Raw genomic sequence first — 25,435 nt, forward strand, 5'->3', positions numbered from 1 at the left:
AATCCTTCCTTGTTCACAGAACTCCCATTTGTCTTCTGATCCTTATTTGTGCTTCAAATACCATTGGCAGTCTTTCTTAAGATTTAATCATGCAATTATGTCTAACTTACAATTGGGCTTGCCTCAAGGTACCCTGCCTCTGTGTTATTTATTTTAATATATCATGCATTTAGGCCTTTGTCAGTGTTATAATACTTTTCCAATTGGCCTGTGTTTTTATAGACATGCCTACAGTAGAACAATTTAGTTCTCATCAAAAGCATATGAAAATGTATTACAAGTTCAGACTGCCCAGAAACATTGGTATTGCGTCTTTTCAGGTGGTATGTGATGAAAATGGCTCCAAAGGATATGCTTTTGTTCACTTTGAAACTCAGGATGCTGCAGATAGAGCAATTGAAAAAATGAATGGCATGTTGCTAAATGACCGGAAAGTGTGAGTACTCTAAATCTGTAGGTGTTTAAATCACGTTTTAATTTGCCTCCAAGCTGAAATCTTGTATTAAAATGCTAATTGTTTTTCATATCCAGAGTAGTAAATTTAGAGGCCATTGAGTTTTTTTGGTTGACCTTTTTCTCTTCTGTTCTTCCCTACTTTTTTTAAAAATTTCACTCTTTTCCTTTGCATTTTGTTTTAGCTTTTTCAAATAGCTTAAGGTACTGTCTTTTTGGATCTTAGTATGTATTTGATAATTTGGGTCTTGCATTTTATAAACTGGAAGAAGTTTAAAAGTCAACACAAGATTTTGTTTTGGCCATTCAAGGCATAAAAATAGAAATAAGTGTCACATAGGAATGTTTTGGAGAGATTGCAGACAGGAATTAAGTGTTGGTGTTTAGTGCTGCTTTGTGCTGCCTGAAGAATAAAGTAAGCTTTAAAATTAATTTCAAGTATACCATCATAATTTTATCAAGAAATTGATTTAAGGTCATGTGATCAGTTTACGTTTTGGGCCATAAATATCAATGCCTAAATGTGATGTACGAGTCTGCTCAGCTGTGCTGGGAAAGCTAATCACTTGCACCATGTAGGATTTACTTTGGGGGTACAGTTAGGAGATGTAAAGAATTATCCTTATTTTGCCTATATCTCCAGCAAGAAACCTCATTGTTTTGACACGGCCACTGAATATGCACAGTTTATTAATGATTCTGCTCTAAAGGCAGACAACTGCAAGGAATTGACAGTTTCCCTAAATATAAGTGTCCATTCTGTTAGCCTCTCATTTATTTTTCATCTTTTTTGACTGTTCAGTTTCAGACTCAGGATAGTGCTATTGTTAAAGTTCATAGATTACTTGAGGAAGGATGTAGAAATGTCTTATCATGGAGAAAAAAGGATGAGAAATATTTATGGAGAGGTTCGGTTGAGACTTAACCTATTAAGATGTTGCAGACTAAATCATTCATAGTTAATTATTACATAATTATTTTCAAGAAAGGAATATGTGACTTCATATTAATCGATGGATCATGGAACTTGCATTATTTTTGAGCGTCACTAAATATTGCTCAACTGTTTAATGTAGATTTGTTGGTCGTTTTAAGTCTCGTAAAGAGAGAGAAGCTGAACTTGGGGCAAAAGCAAAAGAATTTACCAATGTTTACATAAAGAACTTTGGAGATGATATGGATGATGAACGACTCAAAGAAATGTTTGATAAATTTGGTGAGTGGAATCTGATACATATGTGGCCAGAGGTATACTTTTCTATCCTGTGAGAAGGATGATACGATCAACAACATTCTATGATGTAGATCTGTGGGTATTATTTTCAAGTTTTCTTTAAACTTAAAGACTTCAGTATAATGCTTAATCATTCTTGCATGCTAATTCAATATTCTGAAGTTTCCCTGTTGGATTTAAATCTTCCTGATGGTCATTTTTCCCATTCTTGGAGTCATGGTGTTGCATAGCACAGAAATAGGCCCTTCAGCCCACCACATCCATGCTGACCTTTTTGCCCATCTACATTAATCCCATTTGCCTGTGTTAGGTCCATATCCTTCTATGTCTCACCTTTTCAACTGCCTGTCTAAATGTCTCTTAAATGCGATTGATTCTGATTCCACTGTCTCCTTTGGCATTGACTTCTAGATATCATCTACTTTCTATGTATAAAATAAATCCCCACAAATCCCCTTTAAAACTCCTCCTTTTCATCTTAAACCAATGACATATTGCTTTTGATATCCCTACCATGGGAAAAAGATTATGACAATCTCCCCTATCTATGCCTTTTATAATTCTGTATCTCTCTATCAGGTCACTCTTCAGCCTCCTTCACTCCAGGGAAAAGCCCAGCTTATCCAGTCTCTCTGCAGGACTAAAGTTCTCAAATCCAGACAATATCCTGGTGAATCTCCTCCGCACTCTGTCCAGCACAACCACATCTTCCTATAGTGTGGCGACCAGAATGGCGCACAATACTACAAGTGCAGTAGTTTTGTAACATTGCAACATAACGTCCCAACTTTTAGATTCTGTTCCCTGACTTAAGAAGGCAAGCATGCCATATGTCTTCTTCACTATCTTATCTACCCGTGTTGGTACTTTCACAGAACTATGGACTTGAACCCCAAAGTTCCTCTTTTCATCAACATTCCTTAGTGCCCTACCATTTACTATAGATGCCCCACCTTTTACTATATATGCCCCGCCCCTATTTGACTTCTCAAAATGCATCACCTTGCATTTGTCAAGATTAAATTCCATCTGCCAAGACTCTGCCCAACTTTCCATGTGATCTATATCCTGCTGTAGCTTTGGACAATCACAGATTCATGGAGTTGTACAGCATGGAAACAGGACCCTTGGCCCAACTCGTCCATCCCAACAAAGATGCCTATCCAAGCTTATCCTATTTGCCTGCATTTAGCCCAAATCCATGTAAATCTTTCCTAACCATGTACCTATCCAAATGTCTTTTTAAGTGTTGTAATTGTACCTGGCTCTACCACCACCTCTGGCAGCTTCTTCTATATACCCAACCACCCTCTGTGAGGAAAAACTTGCTCCTCAGGTCCCCTTCAAATCTTTCCCCTCTCACCTTGAACCTATGCACTCTAGTTTTAAACTCCCCTACCTTGGGAAAGAGACTGTGACAATCTACCCTATCTATGCCCCTCATAACTTTATTAACCCCTATACTTCATTCCTCTCCCTAACACCAACAAGTTTCATGCCATCTGCAAACTTGGTATCTCCTCTATTCACATCCAAGTCATTAGTATCTATCACAAACAACAAAGGTTCCAGCACCAATCCTTGCAGAACATCACTGGTCACAGATTTCCAATCAGAAAAGCATCCTTCCATCACTACCCTTTGTCTGCTTTCACTAAGCCAATTTTGGATCCAGTTAGCCAGCTTGCCTTGGATCCCTTGTGCCTTAATCTTCTGGACCAGCCTACCATATGGGACCTTGTCAAATGCCTTATTGAAGTCCCTGTTGATGTCTACCACTCTGTATTCATCAATCTTCTGAAGTCTTCCAGTTAACTTTCTACGTGAGTCGGTATTTTGATTCCTGCCACATGGCTACCTAGTTAGTATTAATGGCAGTGAGCGACATTGCCTTTCTCAATTTGGTTGTAGTTGGACATTAAAATAAAAGCAGTGATCTTTGTTTACTGGAAATATTTGCACAATTTAGTGATTAGGGTGAGTTCTTTTGGAAATGGAGAGAGATGCAAACAATTACTATATTTACATTTTGAAAAAGCTCCAGAATTGAGGAGTGAAATATGATTGCATTTCAGCTCAAACATTATTTTCTTTATTTTTCTCTTCCCATGGCACTCTTGCTGTTCACATCTTTACTGGAATAAGAAGTGAAGTGTTTCAGTATTAGTGAAGGCAGTTTTTAATCTTTTTAATATAATTTAAATGCAATTATATTGCAGTTTTGCAGTTTACTTTGAAAATATTAAAGCAGGTGACTTCCACAATCCTATAATTGCCATCAGAGCAATAATTGGTTCTGTTCCTTCACAAAAGACGTTGATAAATTTTGAAGTATTTAGAGAATTGAGATATATGGAGTTAGTGCAGGAAAATGGTGTTGAGGTAAAAAATCAGCAATGATATTATTGAATGGCAAAGAAGGTAGAAGGTGCAAGGTGCAATAGTCTACTCCTTCTGCTTCCTATATTGTCATGACAATAAAAGGGGTTCTAGGTATTTTACTGAACTAAATAGTGTCCATTTAAATTTGGCATAAGAGAGGTATCCCAGGTATGAAAACAGATTCAATTTTTTCCGATGATAGAATTTCATGCTGCTTTTTGTGAGTTTAGAAAAAAATTGTGTCCTTTATAAGGAATGTGTCCTTGTGCACTCCCACAACAATGAAAGAAATATTTACTGCAAAATAGGATACAGAGTAGAGAAAGGGTGAGCAGCACAAATTTCTTCCTAGCCTTGAAGGAAGCACTTGTATGCTTCTATAAAGGAATGCTATTTCTATTTGCTGCTTAATTTTTATATCTGCAAATGCTCAACTGTCCTTTCTCTGTTTCTCTTTGCCCTCTTAGGCAAAACTCTCAGTGTCAAAGTCATGACAGATCCAAACGGAAAGTGCAAGGGTTTTGGCTTTGTTAGCTATGAAAAACATGAAGATGCCTCCAAGGTGTGTATAGTGGTTCACAGAAACATTTTACTTTTGGTCCATCATGGATCCAGACTTCTTTTTTGACATGCACTTAATGTGTAGTTATTTAGAAAACAGTTTTAATCAACAAAGTAAATTATTTATGCACAGAAATTGGATTGCCACAAATTCTAAAAGTTTAATTAGAAAATTTAAGTACATTCATTTTTCTATTTTTGACAGTTTTATGAACTATGTTTAATGGTACAGATCGTGAACTGAGAAACAAACTTTGGAATATATAGTGAACTTTTATTTGGTGTTTATTTTTCCATTTTCACAGTGATTTTCTTTTCTTAACTTCACTTCAATATTTTTCTTCCTAAAACCTATAACACTCTTCTGCAGAATCTTACTGTTGCTGCATACTGTTTTGCCTGATTCAGTGTCCTGCTTTTGCAATGATGGTGGGTAAGACCGGAGACAGTGTCTGGTTTGTGACAAGGTCACATTGTATAGCTAATAAACTAGAAGTATTATTCTGAATATTTTAATGCAATCTGTAAGTAACTTTTTCCATTTTGTCCCCCCCCATTCCCTTCCTCCGCACCCAAAATTGATTTTCTATAAAACTGAGAATTCTCCAACTTGAATATAAGAATGGCTAATGTTAACAGTGTTATAATCAATGATCAATGCTCACTCTAGTTTGTTACTTCAGAATACTCTATCAAGTTACCTTATAGACATAATTTGCTTTGAACAAATCCGTGTTAGCTTTATCTAATCATTCCACACTTGTCAAAGTGACTGATTATTTTGTCCCTGATATTGTTTCTCAAACTTTCCCCCAACCAAGGTTAAACTGATTGACCTGTATTTACTTGGTTTATCCCCACACACTTTTTATTTTATAAACAAAGGCGTAACATTTGCATTTTTCCAGTCATCTGGCAGCACCAGGAAGATTGTGCCAGGATCTTTGCAATTTTTCCCACCCCTCAGTAGTCTGGGTGATTTTTCAAGTACTTCCATTATCAATTTGTAGCCCATCCAGAACCTCAGCTATATACATCTTCTCCCTTAAAGATTGACTCCTTTTACAAACCTTGGTTGTGTACCTTTAACATATTTTAAATGTCAGTAGAGGTGGTAAAGAGATTAGTGATTATTGAGTTGGAGAAAGCGCAAATAGAATAATTACCTGAAATTAATTTTTTGTCACCTGATGTCTCCAAACACCTTATGGCTAATGCAGTAGTTGGTATATAATCATAGAAACTGAGAATTGCTGGACTCTGATTCACCAGTTGGTGAATTGATTCACCAATCTGATTCACCAATCACCTTTCTGGTAGTCGCGTAGTACAAGGCTGTTGGAGATATTGAATGATGAGAGTAATCATTCTATGTCAATATTAAGATATGAAGTCAGGAGAAATTTTACATCTCCTGTTCCTCCCAAAGATGTATACCCCAACGTGCTAATTTTCTGAAAGAAATCCTGTGTAATTTGGATTTGAATGAATCAATACTCCTTTCATTTATTACAAAACCCGTTCTATTAATTGACTAATCGCTGTTGAACTTTTTTCTGCCAGGTGGTTTTGAATCTGCCTCCAAGTGGTTTATTGTTCTAGACTTGATGAAATTGCTTGTCATGATCTGCATAATGTAGTACTTCTAGTTTCCATAAAACAATAATCATATAACATCTTTTTCAGTGGTGACCTGTCCATTTAACAGAATTACATTACAATGTAGGGAGTTAGAACATAATGTAGTCATGTATGTTTTGGTTAGTGGTTAAGTTGATATTCAGAACACCAGGCAGACTTCCTAACTTTTGCTCAAATAGTGCCATAATATCTTTTAAAGCCAGCAGATAGATCTTTGGGTTCATGTTTTATCTGAAAGACTACTTAACTGGCAGAAGTTCTGTACTGATGTGCCATGCCTGATTATGTTCTCATGTTATATCTCGTGCCATGCCCGATTATGTTCTCTTCATCTGGCGATGAAGCTTGACTCGTGATCTTCTCACTTTTGCAAATGTTGCAACTAACAATGACTGAATAATAGCCCTTCAAGGTACTAGTACTGCTGAAGTACCAATACTTTGAGAAGGAAGAAAGTTAATGACTATAAATCCTCTCTTCCATGTCACCATGATCTGTGATAATATGGAAGTACATTTCTGAAAAAACACCATGGTTTACTCTTTGAATAGATTTTTAGTTTAGATTTTTTAATTTTTTCACATACAGAATGTAATTGCTAGGAATAAATAAGGTATTTTCTTAGAATGATAATATTTTATTGCACACTAAAAGATTTTAGATGTTCAAACATGCTGTGCCTCCAGAGTGTTGATATGCCATTGTGTGGCATAGTGCCATTTGACTAATCCTGGCTTACGTACAATAGATAAATGTCAACTGTGATAACTTGTGATTATGTCATCTTAAATGTGATGATGTTCTTGTATGTTTACATATAGGCTGTGGAAGAAATGAATGGGAAGGAACTGAATGGAAAGATGCTCTTTGTTGGCCGTGCCCAAAAAAAAGTGGAACGGCAGGCTGAACTGAAAAGAAAGTTTGAACAGTTAAAACAAGAACGGATCAGCAGATATCAGGTGTGTAAAGAATCTGCTTTGATTGGTCCTGAGAATGCATAATCACTTTCCATAAAATATTTCTAATACAGTAATTTTACCTCTGATTTCTATTATCTTAGGATACTAAGCATGTTGAAAAACACCAAGTATGACAAGAACTTAGTTCATAATAGGGCAGATCATCTGACCCACCCATCAGGTAGGGGAGTAAGTGCAGCTGCTTGCCTTACTTTCCAGTTGGAAGATGACCAAGGTAGCAGAGTGACTTGCAAGCAAGATTGATCCCTCATTATGCTGTTGGGAGCTAAAATTTTCTGGACTTTATGTTGGTGGCAACCTCCACCATTCAGTGAGCCAGCTCTTCTGAATTTGTCAGTACACCTGAACTGCCAAGTGGTGGAACATCTCTGAATAAAATCCTGACTCTTCTAAGATGAGTTGCAGGCAGATGTCAGATGCGATGGTGTGTCCCAGTATGTTTTATTTCATGTGGTTGATCTTTTATTTGAATGAACATCAAATAATTCCATGAACATCAAACAAATTCCCATGCATGCAATTTAGAAACAAAATAGCCAATAAACTGGGATCTTCTTAGCTAATTTGCTCTGGTACAATGTTCCAGGAAACTCCTTTAATTTGTTCAGTTAAAAGGAATACTAAATTGTGGAATAGTCATGTATCAAGAAAATGAAGTTGCTGCAGTTTGAGTTTGAGAATTTTGTGTTTGTGGTGGGAAGGTGGTTGCAATATGACCCTGTAGTGATTTTTCAAGTACATTCACGTTCCCCTTTGTTAAACTATGGATCGCACCAATTGTTACTATTTTGTATTTGCTTACGAACCAGTTAAGAAAAATTTTTACCCCTTATTTGAGAATTTGGACCCAATTCGTGAAAGAGTTCCATTTTCACTTTCCCGTTAGGAGTGTTACTGAAATAGACCAATATGTTGGTCCTGCCCGCCTCCCTCCCTCAAATTTAGAAAATCCTGAATATTCACGTATCTGTACATCAATTGCAGGGAAAGAAATTGCCTTAGAATGAAGGCAGTATTGGGTCAGATCGTCCTGGAGCCAGTTCGATTTTTGTCAGAAGCTTTTAGAATTGTTGTTAAAAGAATCTGATAGACATATACAAACTGTTGAAATAGGTTTTAAGATTTTTAAAAAAGTTTTTAAAAAGTCCTTAGGGATAAATAATTAAAAATGTTGTTCAGTGACAACCCTGCCCCAGCATTCAAATGAATGAAGCCCAAATTCTTATTCCAATCAGCACTGACGAAAAGTGTCTGGCCCCTCTGCTCATAGTGTCGGTGTTCTACTGCTGGATTTGATGGTCAGTTGAATTGGACCAGCTGATCTCAGACCACTGTATATGACCACACGTGCGGTAATTCAAGACTGCGTATCACCAATGTTTTTCCAAGGAGCTGCTGGTTACAGATAAGTGTGATCTAGGTCATCAGCCAACATTAATTTACTTAATACAAAACGTGTACAAAAAAAGACAGTTTACCTGACACCATTTTGGATCATTGCAGCTAGGGGAAATGCATCTGATTTGTAGTACTGTCATAGAAATGGAAACAAAAACTTGTGCACAATGAAAATCTGCTGGTATGTAGCACTGTTTTTCAAATCAAATGTTGGTCTTTATGCAATATAGCACCTAGTTCCTATAACCAGTCTGATTTTGCAGTGCAGACCTTGGAGGAGCTGTTGTGCCAAAACAATGCTGAGTAAATCCAGATGTGCCTCTTCTAAATTGAGACTTATCTCTACAACTTTGCAACATTACTTTTAAATTGTTTTAAGTTTTTTTTCTCCTCTTCTTGATGAACGTAACTCTTGTTGGGCTCCATGCAATCTTGCAGCATCTTCATTAAATGGATATTCTTTATTTATGGGATATGCTACGCATTTGATCTGTCGTAAGTTTCAGAATGCATTTTGTTCTTATCTGCAAATCATACCAGGAGATTTGCTGTGGTGTGCTCTATTTCAGAACATTGACAGAGTGTCTCTTGAAAGAAGGGTTTTATCAATTTTTAAATAAACTTCAGTTTTCTTCTGAATAGATAGCACTCATTTTCAAAACAAGCTGGTGAAGAATGTAATTATATATGCAGAAATGTACTCAATTCAGGGCCATAATACAATGAAATTCCTTTCATGATTTCCTTTAATGAGACTGGCAACTTTTCAATATTGAAGCATTACCAATAAATTTATGCCAGATTACTACAAAAGTGTTGTAAAGAAAATGCCAGTTTAAGAAATATATCTATTTAATTTTGATTGATAGGTTATAAAAATAATATTTGGTTATTGCCTGCCTGGAAATAACTTAGTGGCCTGTAATTTAGTGCATACTTGAACATTAGATCTGTCATGCAGCTAAGCAAAACTCAGCACCTTGCACTGTAAAAGACACCCATTTATTTGTAGAGCACTTTTGAGTTGGAAATTGAGTTTGGTTTGTGTTTGCTACAGCTATGATCATAATATTGTATTAGTTTGGAATTATGCAACATTTATATAAGTGCATTTGGTAATCATTTTCATTCTAATTGTCAGCTGTCAGATTTGAGAACATGAATTTGTGCAACAACACTAAGGTTACTGACAATTATTAAAATGATTTTAGGGTGTGAATCTATACATCAAAAACCTAGATGACACCATTGATGATGAAAAACTGAGAAAAGAGTTTGCTCCATTTGGTTCAATCACCAGTGCCAAGGTATGTTCATGTACAAGGTTTTATGAATGAAAATGTTTGCGGTAAAAAAAATAAAAAAGAGTGATTGCCTTCCTCGTTAATCATTAGTATTTTTTTAAAAGATATTATCCATGATTTTATGAAAGGTCAATGTCCTTAATAAGCTATTCTTATCAGTTCTCACATGAGATGATCCATTCAGCTGCCTGACAGGGTAGGTGCAGAATTGATGTTTCTCCTTGCTGGGGTAACCAGAACCAAAAGTCTCAATCCTAATATAAGATGTCGCCATTCAGGACGAAGGTGAGATGAAACTTCTTCACCTACAGGGTGGTGAATCTTTGGAATCCAAGAGGGCTGTGGAGGCTCAGTTGCTGAGTATGTTCAAGATAAGAGATTGATAAATTTTTATATATTGGGGGAATTGAAGGATATGGAGTTAGTGCAAGAAAATGGCCCTGAGGTAAAAGATCAGCCTTGATCTTATTGAATTCTGGGACAGGCTTGAGAGGCCAAATGGCCTAATCCTGTTATTTTTCATGTTCCTAGGACTGTTTCATTCCTCATGTGGATTAATAAGATTTTAAATTTGGGTCAGGTTTTTCCCTGTATGTGGTACTGTAGCTAAAATTACATGTTAATGTTGACAAACTATAGTACATTTCAATTGCAAGCATTAAATATTACCTTAAATTTCCTTTTAAATTTGTGATATTTTGCTCTTTTTAAAGGTAATGCTGGAGGATGGTCGAAGCAAAGGTTTTGGCTTTGTCTGCTTCTCCTCTCCTGAAGAAGCCACGAAAGCTGTAACAGAAATGAATGGGCGTATTGTTGGTTCCAAGCCATTATATGTAGCCCTTGCTCAAAGAAAAGAGGAACGCAAGGCTCATTTAACTAATCAGTATATGCAGCGAATCGCAGGGATGCGTGCCATGCCAGCCAATACAATTATCAACCAATTTCAGCCAGCTGCTGGAGGCTACTTTATGCCAGCTGTGCCTCAGGTGAGTCCTTGATAATTTTTCATTTGCCTTAGTATCCCCCAGGTCAGGAGCTTCAGAGTTTGAGAAATCAGAAGGAAATTAGTTCTGCCAGATTCTTGCTAGTTTTGGTCCAGTCTATATATTGCTTTCTGATCTGGTTTGAATATCTGAAGTTGCAACTCAAAGGAAATTCATTAACAATATAAAAAAATGCAGAAGGATGTCAGGTCACTTTCCAGTCCATTGTCAAGCTGAACATAAAACCCTCAATCCATTATGTCCAATTGGACAGAAGGCCTTGACACGAGATGCTGGTCTAATGGAAAAGTGGGCTAATGTATTTCTTCTCAGTTAGAACTTAAGCTTCATGAGTATTGTGCTAGTTTCTTTTTTAATTGTTGCTGCACCAATATCACTATTTACTGGTTTGCTGTTATTTTATGGGCCAGCTCATGCTGAGTTTTGCCAGTGGTTCTGGTTGGAATTGCTGGCATCGATCTGTTGAACCAGAGAAGGTCATGGGTTTCCATGTGTATGTCATGACTGATCACCAGATCCAGAAAAATGAACAGATAGATTTTAAAAATTGCCATTGTGTGACATCAAGGAATCTTTTAAAACTGAAGTCAATGGGAAATGAAGGAAAACCACTCTGCTGTTGGAGTCATACTCAGCTCAATGGAAAATGGTATGGTTGTTGGCAATCAATAACCGCAGCTCTAGGACGTCATAAGAAGAGTTTCTCATTAAATTGTTCTGTGTCCAGCCAGCTTCAGCTAGTTCATCAATGAATTTGGTCCATCAAAAGGTAAGAAGATGTGATGATTGCACAATGTTCAATTCCAGCCACACATCCTCAGATAATGACCACATTTAGTAGAGATTTGGACAACATTTGGTTAAGTGTCAGTGACATTTGTTCCACTCAAGTGCCTTGCAATGATGGTCTTTGCCTCTCCCCTTGACATCTAACATCATTATCACCTTCCTTCTGCCTTCATCCACCACCATCACCATGGTTTACTGTGGAGTAGACGCTTGAGCAGACAAACCACAAATCTGGATGAATGTGCTCCATCAATACACAAATTAGACACTTGGGATGAAACAAACCACTTAATTGACATCCAATGTAAACATTCACTCAGTCGATTCCTTCCTGCAGTGTTTTCCGTTCCAGTTCATCAGTAAGGACATGTGGATCAGATTCATACAAGTTCCTCCCCATGTTGCAAACTATCCTGACTTGCAAATGTATTGCCATTCCTCCAAGCCTAGGTCATGTTTCCTTACAACATAGAAAAGGCCATTCAGCCCATTGAGTCTATGCTGGCTCACTGAGCAGTCCCAATCCCCCACTAATTTTTCTCTGTAACATATTCTCTCCACATTCCCATCAAACTTGCCCCATATTCTACCATCCACCTACACACTAGGGACGATTTACAGTGCCAATTAACTTACCCACATGTTTTTGGGATGTGGGAGGAAACTGGAGCACCAGGAAACCTGCTAGGTCACAGGGAGAACATGCAAACTTCACACACACAGCACTGGAGGTCAGGGTTAAACCTGGATTGCTGGTGTTGTAAGGCAGTAGCTCTCCTAGCTGCACCACTTTGCTGCAGCCTCTAATTCCCAAGAATTCCCTACCTACCAGCACTCAGAGTACTGTGGATGCTGAGTTGATTTAATAAGCATAATAAATCTATAGTGTTGCATGTAAGCTAATGTAACATGGATTAAAAGGGGGTTTAAAATGACCCACAATCAACAAATTCAACAGTGTTGTTCAACAGAAACCATTCTGACACAAGGCAGAAAAAATGTTTGACACCTGCATGTGTCCATTTATCACAGTTGTGATACTTGGATAGGTTGAGGATAGATGCTGTTCTTACTCTAACATTTGGACCTTATCTGAATACACGGTTGTTCATTGTAAGCATTCACACTGTTCATGCAAGATATTTTCAAGAAATGTTTTGCAGAGTTCCTCAGGAACTGCCACATAAGGGTCAAAAGGCAAAGTCAAAATAGCAATTATTGGTGCTTAGATAAATCAATAGAACAATGAGCTTATCAGCCTTTAAGTGGACAAGTACATTCCCTCAGATACTCTGTAGCTACCTCAAACTGACAGGAAGAAAGTAGCTGAATACTAGGTGCAGGAATAGAAACACTATTGTCCTTCATTTCAGCAGTAGATATCACCTGCTGGAAGTCAGTGATGTGTATCTTAGCCCCACATATGACATTAATGTGCAAAACTATATGGTTAAAAAGTATAAAAATCCTGGTTCAGGTGGCCCCTTCACTGACAAAGGAAATATAACTTCCTAAGATAAGATATCTGTATTAGTCACGTGTATATCAAAACACACAGTGAAATGCATCTTTTGCGTAGAGTGTTCTGGGGGCAGCCCGCAAGTGTTGCCACGTTTCTAATGCCAACATAGCATGCCCACAATTTCCTAACCCGTACGTCTTTGGAATGTGGGAGGAAACCCACTCAGACACGGGGAGAACATACGAACTCCTTACAGAGGGTGGCCGGAATTGAACCCGGGTCGCTGGCGCTGTAATAGTGTTACGTTAACCGCTACACTACCAGTCTGCCCTGGGGTGGATTCCATGCTAGATTTGTGTCAACTAGCTCAGCAAAATCCAAATTCAACTGTAACTGTTTAGTCCTGCCACCTGTCTCTCTGAGGCAATCTTTGCTGACTAATCAAGTGTTTTGTGTAACCAGCTGCTATATTACAATAAAAGAACAACTATCTCTAACTTTCTTGGTATTCTGTAGACTATGCCTGTTAAAACCTCAGACCATATGGATTAAAGCTAGTCACAAAGATGTTTCACCACCATCTTCTCAAAGTCCATTAAGAATGGACAATAATTACTTGCCTTGCCAACAATGACCATATTTCATTTGTGATTTAATTAAAAAGATAGGAAATTGTATTAAATTACAGCAGCAATTCCTTTCAGTACCTGTAAATTGTTTCAATCATTGAGTGTTTCACAGCAGTAACAGTGCATCTGCTTATTTTCCATGTTTTTCCCTATTTCCAAATGACATTGAAGGAGGCTAATTGGCCCATCAAATCTATTCTGACTCTTACAGCAACCTTATTAAACCCATTCTCCCACTTATTTTTCCCGTGACCTTATTTTCTCTCACATAAAGATTAACTCCCCCCCAATTCTCCCACAGGCCACCTGCTCTAGTGGTTAATTTACAGTAGCCAATTAACCTAACAACCAGCATGTCTTTGGCACGTGGAATGAAAATGGAGCACTTGAGGGAAATCCACTCAGTTGCAGAGAGAATGTGCAAACTCCATACAGGCAGTAATGGAGGTTAGATTTGACCTGGGGTCGCTGGAGTTGAGACAGCTGCAGTACCTGCAGTGTTACCTTGCTACCCTTGAATGGTTAAACACATCAGAATCAGGTTTATTATCACTGACATATGATGTGAAATTTGTTGTTTTGCAGCAGCAGTACAGTGCAAAGACTGCACTAAAAATTACTATAAATTACAAAATAAATAGTGCAAAAAAAAGGAATAACAAAGTAGTGTTCATGGGTTCACAGACTGTTCAAAAGTCTGATGGTGGAGGGGAAGAAGCTGTTCCTAAATTGTTGAGTGTGGGTCTTAAGGCTCCTGTACCTCCTCCCTGGTGATAGTAACGAGAAGAGGGTATGTACTGGATGGTGAGGGTCCTTAGTGATAGATGCCGCCTTCTTGAGGCACTTCCTTTTCTCCCTTAACTGCCTTCTTTCTTCCTCACCCCCACCACCAAATCATCATCATTCTGTATAGTTTAGGAGCATAAGAATATTCAGCATGTTGCACATATTGCAGAATTAGTTTTGTATCCAGGATACAATTTAAATATTTCATGTTTTACGCTTTCTGAGAAGGAGCATTTCTCATAATGGTGTAATATATATACTTTGGCATTCCATCTGTCAAATTGCACTGGAATTTGGCAAGCAGTGTGTAAATTGATGCAAGATTACTAGGAGAATGTTTATGGAATTGAGTTAGCTCATCAGTTGAAAATGGTGCACCCATATAGGGACTAAACGATTGTTGGAAAAGCGTATACAGTAATTAAAGTAGAAAAAGAATGAAGGTTTGGAAACAATTCCAGGATTTAATTTGTTAAATAATGTTGATCTTTGAAAGAATATATTGACAAAGAGTAAAATAGGTTCTGGTTTTATTCTAGGCACAAAACAGAGCTACCTATTATGCACCAAATCAGATGGCTCAGATGAGACCCAGTACTCGCTGGCAACAGCAACAAACCAGGCCCCAAGGTAGGTTTGGTAGTTATATAATTACTTGTCTGACATTCAAGAGGATGTGGTTTATGTAAAAGACAATGAATGTTTACAACTCCATAAAATTACAAGTACTGACAGGAATGTTTCTTTCTGATGAAAAATCCTCTTTGCCAAACAGAATTTGAAAGAATAATGGCTTACAAATTTTTGAAAAGTCAACATGAAGAGTCGAGGAAGGTAATGCCTTTGATGTAGTGTACATGGATTTCTGCAAGGCTTTTGGCTAGGCTAGTCAAAAAAAAGTTAAATGCCCTTGAAATCTAAGAAAGTGTGGCAAGTTAGATCTAAAACTGTCTCATTGGCAAGAAGCAATGGGTTGACTGGTGTTTTTATGACTGAAAAACTACTACCAGAGGAGTGCCCATAATTGGCTTAGCTGGAGGGAGCATGATATAGAAATAGATAATACAAAAGTAGGATATGGAGAAGGAGGAGGAGAGCTTTGATCTCCGAAAGGTAAGGATGACTGGTTAGTTGGGCAGAAAGTGGCAAATGGAACTTTATCCAGACATGTGAGGTGATGCATTTGGAGAGGTGTAAAAAGGCAAGGGAATACTCAGTAAATGGAAGGATTTTGAGATATGTGGAGGAAAAGGAGACCTTGGAGTATATGTCCAGCAGATTTTTAAAAATAGCAGGATTGGTCAATAAGGCAGTTAAAAAAGCAAATAGAATGCTCTCTCATATTAAATGAGGTAAAGAATATAAGAACAGGGAATTCATCCTGGAACTACATACAACATTAGACCACAGCTTGAGTACTGCATACAATTCTGGCCATCGTGGTACAGGAATGATACGGTTGCAATGGAAAGGGTGCAGGAGTTTTAGGAGATATTGTCAGGGCTGAAATTATAGATATGGGGAAAGATTTTAATCGGCTGTTTATTTTGGGAGCTGAGGGGAGACTGAGGTGTATAAAATTATGAGCATCCTGGCTGGATTAAATAAGAAGGACCTACATCTTTTTGAGGGACAGATTTAAAGTAAATGATAAAAGGATTAGAGAGGAAATGAGGAAAGTATTTTTCATCCATAAAATGGCAGAAGCACATATCACACTTGGAAGCATATCTGAATGTGTACTTGTGAAGTCATGACCTGCAAGTCTAAAGACAAGTACTAGAAGGTGGGTTTAGGCTAGATAATACTTTTTCAACCAGCACACACAGTGGGCCAAGTGGCTTACTTTTGTGTTGCAAATTTTCTGTGATTCCATTCCACAATCTCACGGAATATAATTGTGGTTTGTGCAATTTCTTTTTGTACTTTGACCCTTGATGTCTGGGTATCATTTTGCTAAATTACACTATTCTCTCTCCAAGAGCTCACTATGTTGCAGGTGTTTTTAAACCATGTCTTTGTGTAGCTGTAGCATAACCTTTACTCTCTCGTGTTCTAGTCCTTTAGATGTAAAGGTTAACATTCTAGCTTTTTTTATTTTATTTTCTGTATTTGTGCATGGTGTTTTAATGATCAATGTGTATGGGCAGCTAGTCTCCACATGACTGCTTGTTTTTGACATTTTGGAATGGGATTGGCCTTGTGGACGAGGAAGATCTCAGGATTGATTTTTTTTTCTTGATCCCTTGATTCTGGTAATGAGGTTTTCTAAGTTAGCATTTTAGTTTGGAAGCAGATAGAGGAAGATATTTCCTGGCCCCACTCTGCCAGGTGATCAACATGCAATGTTAAAAAAGGAAATAGTTTACTGGTAGCATAACTTGTTTAAAAGATGCTGACTTGCTTTGTGACCCGATTGGTCTTGAATTAGAGTATTCCAAGTATTTATCCTATATACCTTCCCTGGGAATGATCAAATCTGAAAGGAGATGGGAAGGAACGTAAATTCATTGTGTTCACAGTTAATTCATTGGCCTATCCCACTTAGTAGTAAAGAGCACATAAAGTGAACCATGTGTACTTTCATGATTTTTTTTAAACTATCATTTGTGTTCCAACTACATATCTCTAGTTTGAAGACATAGAAAGTTTGTAAATATAATGTGTTTTTACTGATGTTTAGTAAAATATTCACTTGAATAATTGATTAGCCTAGTTGTTGAATTGTAATCTGGTTCTGGGAAGGCAACAGATTGTGAGTAGAATATGAACTTAAGTAAATATTAGCTCTGTAACATGCAAGGTGGAAGTACATTTTTAAATTGAAAACTTTTTACTTCATTTTGCCAATTTAGTGGAAAACTCCTGATTCCTAACAACAGTCTGTAATATTGTTGCATGTTCACGTAGGTATTTGACTTGCAAACCTGGAGATGTGACTTGTGCACAAGTACGATGGATCTTTTGACAGCTAGTGTAAGTCACAAGTATAAATTTATCCTGGTACAATTCCTCAGGCTTTAGGGTATTAAATCAATCATTAATTATCCATTCCTACAAATTCAACGTTATAAACACCCAACAAATTTTATTATCTAATCTGTGAATTTATTCACAAATTAGTTATGTGGTACCATTAATAGTGTAGGTGACCTACTGTGCAAAGAGAAATGGCTGGCAAACAGTAATAGAAGAAATGATTGAAATCTTGGTTGAAGCTAAGTCTTGAGTATGCTTTTGTATGCAGCAGGATGAGAGAGGTGAGGTATGGAGTTGTAAAGAGTAAGGCCATTAGGCCTGTTGACTCTGCCATTGATAATGGAGAAGGGTGAAAGAAGAGATGTATTGGAACTAACAGTTTAAGAACTAAACTGCAAAAGCTGAAATATTGCAGATTTGGTGGGGAGTGGTGGTGGTGTGGGGAGAGATGATTTGTTAAAATGGGTAAATTCTTCAAAAGTAAATTGGGATGCACGGTTTAATATGGCATGCGATTGATCTGGGAAAATGAGAGAAGTGAAGTTTTTTAATAGTGTAGGTTAAAGCGTAGGAGGAGGCTGTTGGACAAGTTGAGTCTGAAGGGGAGCAGCTTGAATAACCTTTTCAATGAAAGTGAGGTAAGGAAAGGGGAGCCATTGTTACAAATGTGGAATGAAGAATATAACAGAAGTAGAGTAAGCCATTTGGCACCTTATGCCTGCTCTGTCTTTCAATAACATCATGGGTGATCTTTTACCTCTCTGCCACTTTCCTGTTCTAACTGCATATCCCTTGGTTTCCTTAATATCTAATTACTTATTAATCTCTTTTTTTAAAATATACTCAGTGACCTATTGGGTAGAGAATTCCAAAGATTCACTGCCATCTGGATGAAGAAACTTCATCTAATGTCTACCTTGAGGGGCCATTCCCTTATTTTGAGACTCTGAGACCTGTCAGTGGAAGCATCAGCTCCGTGTCTACCCTGTTAAGCCCCAGAAGAATTTTGTATATTTCCATTAGGTCCCCTCTAATTCTAAACTCAAGACTATAGGGCCAATCTGCTTAATCTCTCCTGTTATGATAAATGTGCCATTCCAAGAATCAAATTTTGCTACATTTTCTCTATTGCAAGTATATCCTTACTTGAGTAAGAAGATCAGCCAATGCACAGATCTCCAGATGAGATGTCTCCATGGCCCAATATAATTGGAGCAAGGTGTCCCTGTTCTTGTACTAAAATCGTCTTGCAATAATGCCCAATATACCACTTCCCTTCCTAGTCACTTACTATACCTAAGTGATAGCTTTCAGTGTACGAAGACATCATGATCTCTCTTAACACCAAGACCCTTCAGTCTCTCACTCTACTTTTCTACTTTATCAATGACCTTACATTTTTCCCATCTGCTACGTCTTTGCCCTGTACCTAATCCATCTATATTCCTCTGAAGGCTCTCTGCATCCTTCTCACAGCCCATTCTAACCACTTAGCTTAGTATCATCGGAAAATTTAGATGTATTACTCTTGATCCACTCCAAATCTTTGATATAGATTATATACATATTTGGCTGCAAAACTGATCTGTGTGGCATTCCATTGATGCATCTATTCCTACTCTCAATCTTCTGTCCTTTAGCTGGTTCCTAGTCCATGGGAGTGTATTGCCCCTAAACCCATGCACGCAAATTTTGTTTAATGATCTCTTGTGGTTCTTCAAAGGTTTTCTGCACATCCAAATACACCATTTACCTTAGCTATTCAGCATGTTACAACCTCAACAATTTTTTAATATGTTTGTCAAACATGATTTCATTTCATGAATTCATGATCTCTGCCTAATTCTATTGTTATTTTAATGTCATAGAGAGATGTATCACAGAAATGGGCCCTTTGGCCCACCAAGTCTGCACTGACCACCAACCAGCTATTTAAACTACTACTACATTAATCCCCTTTTTTATTTTCCCCATATTATCATTAACTACACCCAGATTCTACCACTCATGTACATACTGGGGGCAATTTACAGTGGCCACAGCTTACCAGCCTGATCATCTTTGGGATGTGGGAGGAGACCCACGCAGTTACAGGGCAAATGCGCTATTTCCACTTGTTTCATAAGAAATTTCAGCATTTTTCCCACTACTGATGTCATGCTATCTCATCTATAAAGTTCCCTTTTTTGTCTTCCCTTTCTTCAGTAGTCTTCAGCAGTCTTACTGATGGGTAGAATATTTTTTTGAAGCTCAGCTCAAGGTGGTATCCACTGATATTTCCCTCCCCAGTTTAACCTGCTGCTTTTATGTTTCCTCCTCTTGCCCGATATGAGGAAAATAACGCCCACCAACACAGGCAGTTTGTAATGAAGTCATCCAGTGAAGATTTTGTCATTAGCTTTAGCTATAAATGAAGACACTTAATTTCCTACCAAAATAACTAGCTTAAAATGTTATAAAAGGACGTGAATAGTTTTGTGTAAGTTCTAATCTTCCTCATTTGTGCATGTTCCAGATGGTGCTGTGCTGGGCTTCAGAAGCTTGAAATGTATATGTATTTTTGAAAGGTTAGTTTGATTGTTTTCATTGTCAGTTCTTTACTTGAACAGGGTTCCAAGCCATGCCAAATGCCCTTCGCCAGGGAGGTCCCAGGCCTTCTCTTCGTCACCTTACCCCAACAGGAAATGCTCAGGGTTCTCGAGGTATTCCTGGTGCACAAAGAATGGGTGAGTTTATATAATTACAAAAAAGAATTGTAATCTTTGTGCAGCTTTCATTAGCCTAACAGTGCATCAAATAGTTTTACTGTTTACCTTTGAATATAGCATAGTGTCACTGGACTACTAATTCAAGTAATGACCTAATGAACATCCAATGTTCACATGGCAGTTGAAGAACTTAAATTCAGTTCATCACTGAAGTAAATCTGTAATCAGTAATGATGACTATAAAATTACTGGATTGTATCAGAAAATTTGGTTCTGATAATTTTCTTTCTTTCCCTCTTGAAACTTGCACTTGTGGGTTATTGAGAATAGTATCAGGCTCTGCAGTAGTGCGTCTAATGTTAAGTAGCCTACAAACACATACCATTACCCTTCCTGCTTTTAGGACAACTATCTCTCACATGTGGCTCTGAGGATTTGGTGTGAGAGAAAATTGGCAAAGAGAAGTTTCCAAACAGTGCATGTACTAATCAGCTTGTTCTTGCATCACTGTGTACTGTTGACTTTCACCATTTTAAAGAAAACCTTAAACTGGATCTTGAAATAACAGGTTTGTTTAATCCAACTTTTCATAAAGCTGATGCCAATTCCTAGGCTTTACTTAGAGTACATCTAAGAAATGCCAAAGTATTATCCAGTATGGATGTAGCCTTTCTTTAGAAAGTGAAATTGACAAGTCATAATGATAGATGCTGATCTTTTGTTCAAACTTATGGAAACTTCATGGCTTTGTAATTTCAGGATTATCTACAACACAGAATATGGCACATCGCCCTGGAATTGCTGGCCCAACACCACGGGGTGTTCCACCTTACAAATATGCCTCCACAGTCAGGAACCCACAGCAATCAGTAGTGCAAACTCAAATGGGTGTACAGCAGGTATAAGAAGTTCATAATGTATCCATTCAAATATTGACAATATATGAATATGACAATGAATTATGTTAATTGAATACAATAGAAATTTGGCTAATCTAAACTATTGCATATTAGTCACTGATATAATATATTTAGCCATTTAAGGACCATGGTTATAAAGATAGTTAACAGATTATCTTTTTCATGTAAAAGCATGAGAACATTTAATTAAATAATGCAGTGATTTTGTGTCTTAAATATGAGAGAATATATATGAACATTATTGTTAATTAACTATCAAAATTCAGAATTAAATGTTGGCTTAACAGCCCTATTTAAAGATATTATGCAAGAAACCAGACACACATGCAGTGTCACAGAAGAAATGACTATGTTAGTTTTGATAATTGGTTTTAGTTGTAGTCTGGGAGCTGTTTCTGGTTGCTTGTAGAATCAGAAAAGTATTTGATAAAGAAAGAGGCCTCCTTGTCCTGGCCAGATGAAAGAGAGCTCTCCAGCCTAATCCTACTTTCCTGGTCTTGATGCATATCCTTGTAAAGTTGTGACACATTCATTGCTCACCCAAGTACCTTTCAAATTTGCTGAAGGTTTCTGCCTCAACCATCCATTCAGGTAGATGGTTCCACGTCACTACCTCTCTGGGCAAAAAGATTTAACTCAACATTCCACTAATCCTTCTGCCAGGTATCTTAAATCTGTGTTCCATGTTTATTGACCTCTTTACTGACCTCTTCTGAACAGTCCATGAACACTACCTCATTGTTACTTTTTGTATATATATAGTATTTTGTAATTTATAATAATTTTATATCTTTGCACTGTACTGCTGCTGCAAAACAGCTAATTCACTTTATTATAAAACAGTGATAATAAATCTGAATCTGAATGAAATGGATCTTTCCTGCTTATCCTTTTGAGGCCTCTAATCATTTTATAGACCATAACTACTTCTGTTCCAAAGAAAATAACTCCAGCCTAACTAATTATTTATTATAGCTGAGATCTTCTAGTTCTAGGTACATACTCATAACTATCCTCCAAGTACTAACGCTGTCACATGCTCCCTTTAATGTGGTGAACAGAATTGTACAACGTGCCTTAGTCATAACCTAATTAGTGTTTTATATAATTCTAGCATGACCTTAATGGTTCATGTATTCTTTAAAAGCCAGTATCGCAAGTGTGTCATTTACCTGGCCTGCTACCTTCAGGGATCTATGAACATGCACTTCCAGGCCCGTCTATTCCTTAGTATCAAACTATTTAGTGTGCTATCCCTACCCCAATGGATTACCAGCAGATTGAATTTCGCTTGTTACTTTTGTGTCCACCTGACCAGTCCATTGATACAATCTTGTAACCTACGTCTGTCCTCCTCACTATCAACCATTGTTAATCTTTTGGGAATGGATTGCCACTGGTGGGTATAGAAGATGGACAATTTTTAGCTAACTGGTGACCTGATTTTCCTGCTTTTTTCTTAAGCCCTCTCAGACTGCAGTGCTTGTACAAGGACAGGAACCCCTGACTGCCTCCATGCTTGCTGCAGCTCCTCCTCAGGAACAGAAGCAGATGCTTGGTAAATGAATGCTGAAGTACCTCTCCTGATGAATTTAAAGAGTTCTGTTTTGAATTTCCAAATATATTCTGTTGTCGGAAATTGTAAATGTAGAACCAGATGTGTACATAGGAAGTAATATTTAACATCTCACACACTGTTCCCTCTATCATGAAACCCTTTCCTGTTGTTTTTCCCCAGGTGAACGTCTGTTCCCGTTGATCCAGAGTATGCATCCTTCCCTAGCTGGAAAAATCACTGGAATGCTTCTTGAGATAGACAATTCTGAGTTGCTACATATGTTGGAATCACCAGAATCACTACGATCAAAGGTATGCTGACTCAGCTTATTCACTTAATGTTTGTTGAATGACAGCTGTGTATTTAAAGATATGGTTGAGCCCCAGGTACAGAAGTGTTGCATTCCTAGCAAACTGTCCATATCATCATTTTCCATAAAGCAAACCCTATTTCCCATTGAATCCCCATGTTATATGTGGAGATGTGTTACCATGGTATGTTTTTTTCCTCGACATTAATGATAGTACTTCAGCTGCTGGTTCATGGTGGGGGGCCATTTAAGAGATTTCCTTGTCTGTTTCCAAAGCAAACCTCTTAGGTGGCCAGCAGCTATGTTTGGAGACATTGTAGCAAGTCTCACAACTTTAGTATTGCATAAAGTTTATCTCAAGCATCGATCTTTGTAAAATATCAAGCTTTACATCCAGTGAAATTCCTTTATGTGGTCATTTAGGCTTACAACTTGCACAAACTTGCTGGCCCTGTTTCAGACATCGTGAGGGTAAATATTATGGAAAATGCTTGGAAAGAAAGCTGTTAAACCGCACAGTGTTTTACAATGAACCTACTGTGTTCTAAAAAAAATAAAAAGCCATGTTATCTGTGTGTGCGTCAAGAAATGCGAGTAGTATAAAATATAAATAGACAAAATTTGTTCTTTCTTTTACATTTGTTTATTTAATTTTAAAGAAACATTCCCACTTAAATACCAGAAGAGCAATTTTTTAAAGTGTATATAGATTTTTGGGAAGTGATTTGTGAATTCTGTAAGGGTGAATTTCCGTACTCGAATCGTTGTAAAGTAGCTGTTGCCTGTATGTGATGTTTTGGGTGCCTTTGATGGCTGCACAAGGAAAACTTTCAGGTGAATGAAGTATTCTATCTCTCTGTAGCTTGAGGCACTCACAGAATATTGTCCTTCATGTAGAGGCCTGGCAGTTGGACATGAATATGCTCGCTTTAGGAGAATGCAAGGGTGATTCCACACCAAAGTTTGCCTTCTTGCTTGGGATTGACCTGGAGGTATCTGGGGAATTGGTTTTCAAAATTCCTGGCCAGCTTGAATACACAGGAGTATTAACTAGTTTGACTTCTGATGACTTGGCTACTTCATTTGTGGCATCCAGTGGTTCAACAAAAAAAATGTGACTATATCAATTTTAATATGTTATTGAAACCAATGCAGCGCTCGTTACATACAGTTTTGGTTCATGTTGGAATCTGCAGGTTGAAGAAGCTGTGGCTGTGCTGCAAGCTCACCAGGCCAAGAAAGAGGCAGCCCAGAAGGCAGCTGTGGTCGTAGCTACATCCTAAAGTGGGAGGAACATTTGCAACAGTGAGCATTTATATATTTGAATGACTTAGAATTTGTTCTGTTTTTTCATTATATTAACTGGCTTTAATTATGGCAGTGTTTGACTATCTGAATTGTCCTGATAAGAAATTGATGACCAAGTACACCACTACTTTATTTGCAATTGGTACTCAGTTGAGTTAAATTAATAAAATGTATAACTAAACCTTTCCTACTAATGCTGTGGGGGGGACCACTTTGTCTAACATTCTTTCGTGCAGTGTAGTGTAGTGCTTTCCATTCTTTGGCAAAGGCAGAGTACTAGTTAGATGCTGGAGGCTGACAGAGCTTATTGAGACTACTGTAAAGGAAGCTATAGCCTGTGAACCCTTAGCTTGTATTTCTATTTTTATTTCCAGTGAATATCCATAGTTAGAGACCCATGGACAGCAAAAAGATTTTTGTTACATTGTTATTCAAAGAGAATTGTTTCACAAACTGGAATGAATAAATTTACTTTGATTATAGGAAATTGGCTTTTATTGCAGTTCCTAGAAAGGCTCATTGCTGATCCCATGTTTGACCTCCTGCTTAGAGGAGGGGTTACTGAAAAGTCAACACAGCTTCTTGAAAAGGACATTGTGTCTTATCAATCTGGCTGAATTTATCGAGTAACTTTTTAGCATGGTAGATAAAGGTAGCCTGGGTGAGATGATATTTGTGGATTTTCAAGAAAGTTTTAACAAGAGGTATGTGTGTTTCATGCACTTACCTTGGATTCAGTAGGGAATTGATTACATTTTTGTACTTAATAGTTCTGTCTGGTAACCAGTGACCGACAAAATTCTGCAGGTTTGGAGTTAGAGTCACCACAAATCAAATTTGTCATCATGAGAGAAGTGTCCACAGTTTCACAAATGACGTCAGTATAAGGAACTTAAATGAGATTTTATCAGCAATAAGACGCAAATATTGTTTTAGTACAGATAAATGGAACTCACATTTGGTTATGATTGAAGTGAAGCACATATGTACCATTGAGGATTCCAAACTAAATAGTTATAGCACTTGAAT

At 37.5% G+C, this 25,435-nt stretch overlaps 1 protein-coding gene across 7 annotated transcripts in view; it reads left to right on the forward strand.

Moving 5' to 3' along the window:
* The window catches only part of LOC127581748 (polyadenylate-binding protein 4-like), a 35,761-nt gene that overhangs the window by 9,697 nt on the left and 629 nt on the right, over nt 1-25,435 (forward strand). For 3 of the 7 annotated variants that reach the window (XM_052036429.1, XM_052036430.1, XM_052036431.1), the window contains 12 exons: nt 321-436; nt 1,530-1,669; nt 4,537-4,631; nt 7,093-7,230; nt 9,861-9,956; nt 10,667-10,939; nt 15,163-15,253; nt 20,212-20,328; nt 21,070-21,209; nt 22,695-22,788; nt 22,969-23,099; nt 24,295-24,403. In XM_052036429.1, the coding sequence (XP_051892389.1) occupies nt 321-436; nt 1,530-1,669; nt 4,537-4,631; nt 7,093-7,230; nt 9,861-9,956; nt 10,667-10,939; nt 15,163-15,253; nt 20,212-20,328; nt 21,070-21,209; nt 22,695-22,788; nt 22,969-23,099; nt 24,295-24,381 (1,518 nt within the window). In that variant the 3' untranslated portion in view covers nt 24,382-24,403. Of the gene's footprint in view, nt 1-320; nt 437-1,529; nt 1,670-4,536; nt 4,632-7,092; nt 7,231-9,860; nt 9,957-10,666; nt 10,940-15,162; nt 15,254-17,533; nt 17,600-20,195; nt 20,329-20,713; nt 20,879-21,069; nt 21,210-22,694; nt 22,789-22,968; nt 23,100-24,294; nt 24,404-25,435 lie in introns of those variants that run through there. The other 4 variants (XR_007958003.1, XR_007958004.1, XR_007958005.1 and 1 more) reach the window with 4 other exon arrangements.

The sequence above is a fragment of the Pristis pectinata genome, chromosome 22, assembly GCF_009764475.1.
Source record: "Pristis pectinata isolate sPriPec2 chromosome 22, sPriPec2.1.pri, whole genome shotgun sequence".
Taxonomy (NCBI): domain Eukaryota; kingdom Metazoa; phylum Chordata; class Chondrichthyes; order Rhinopristiformes; family Pristidae; genus Pristis; species Pristis pectinata.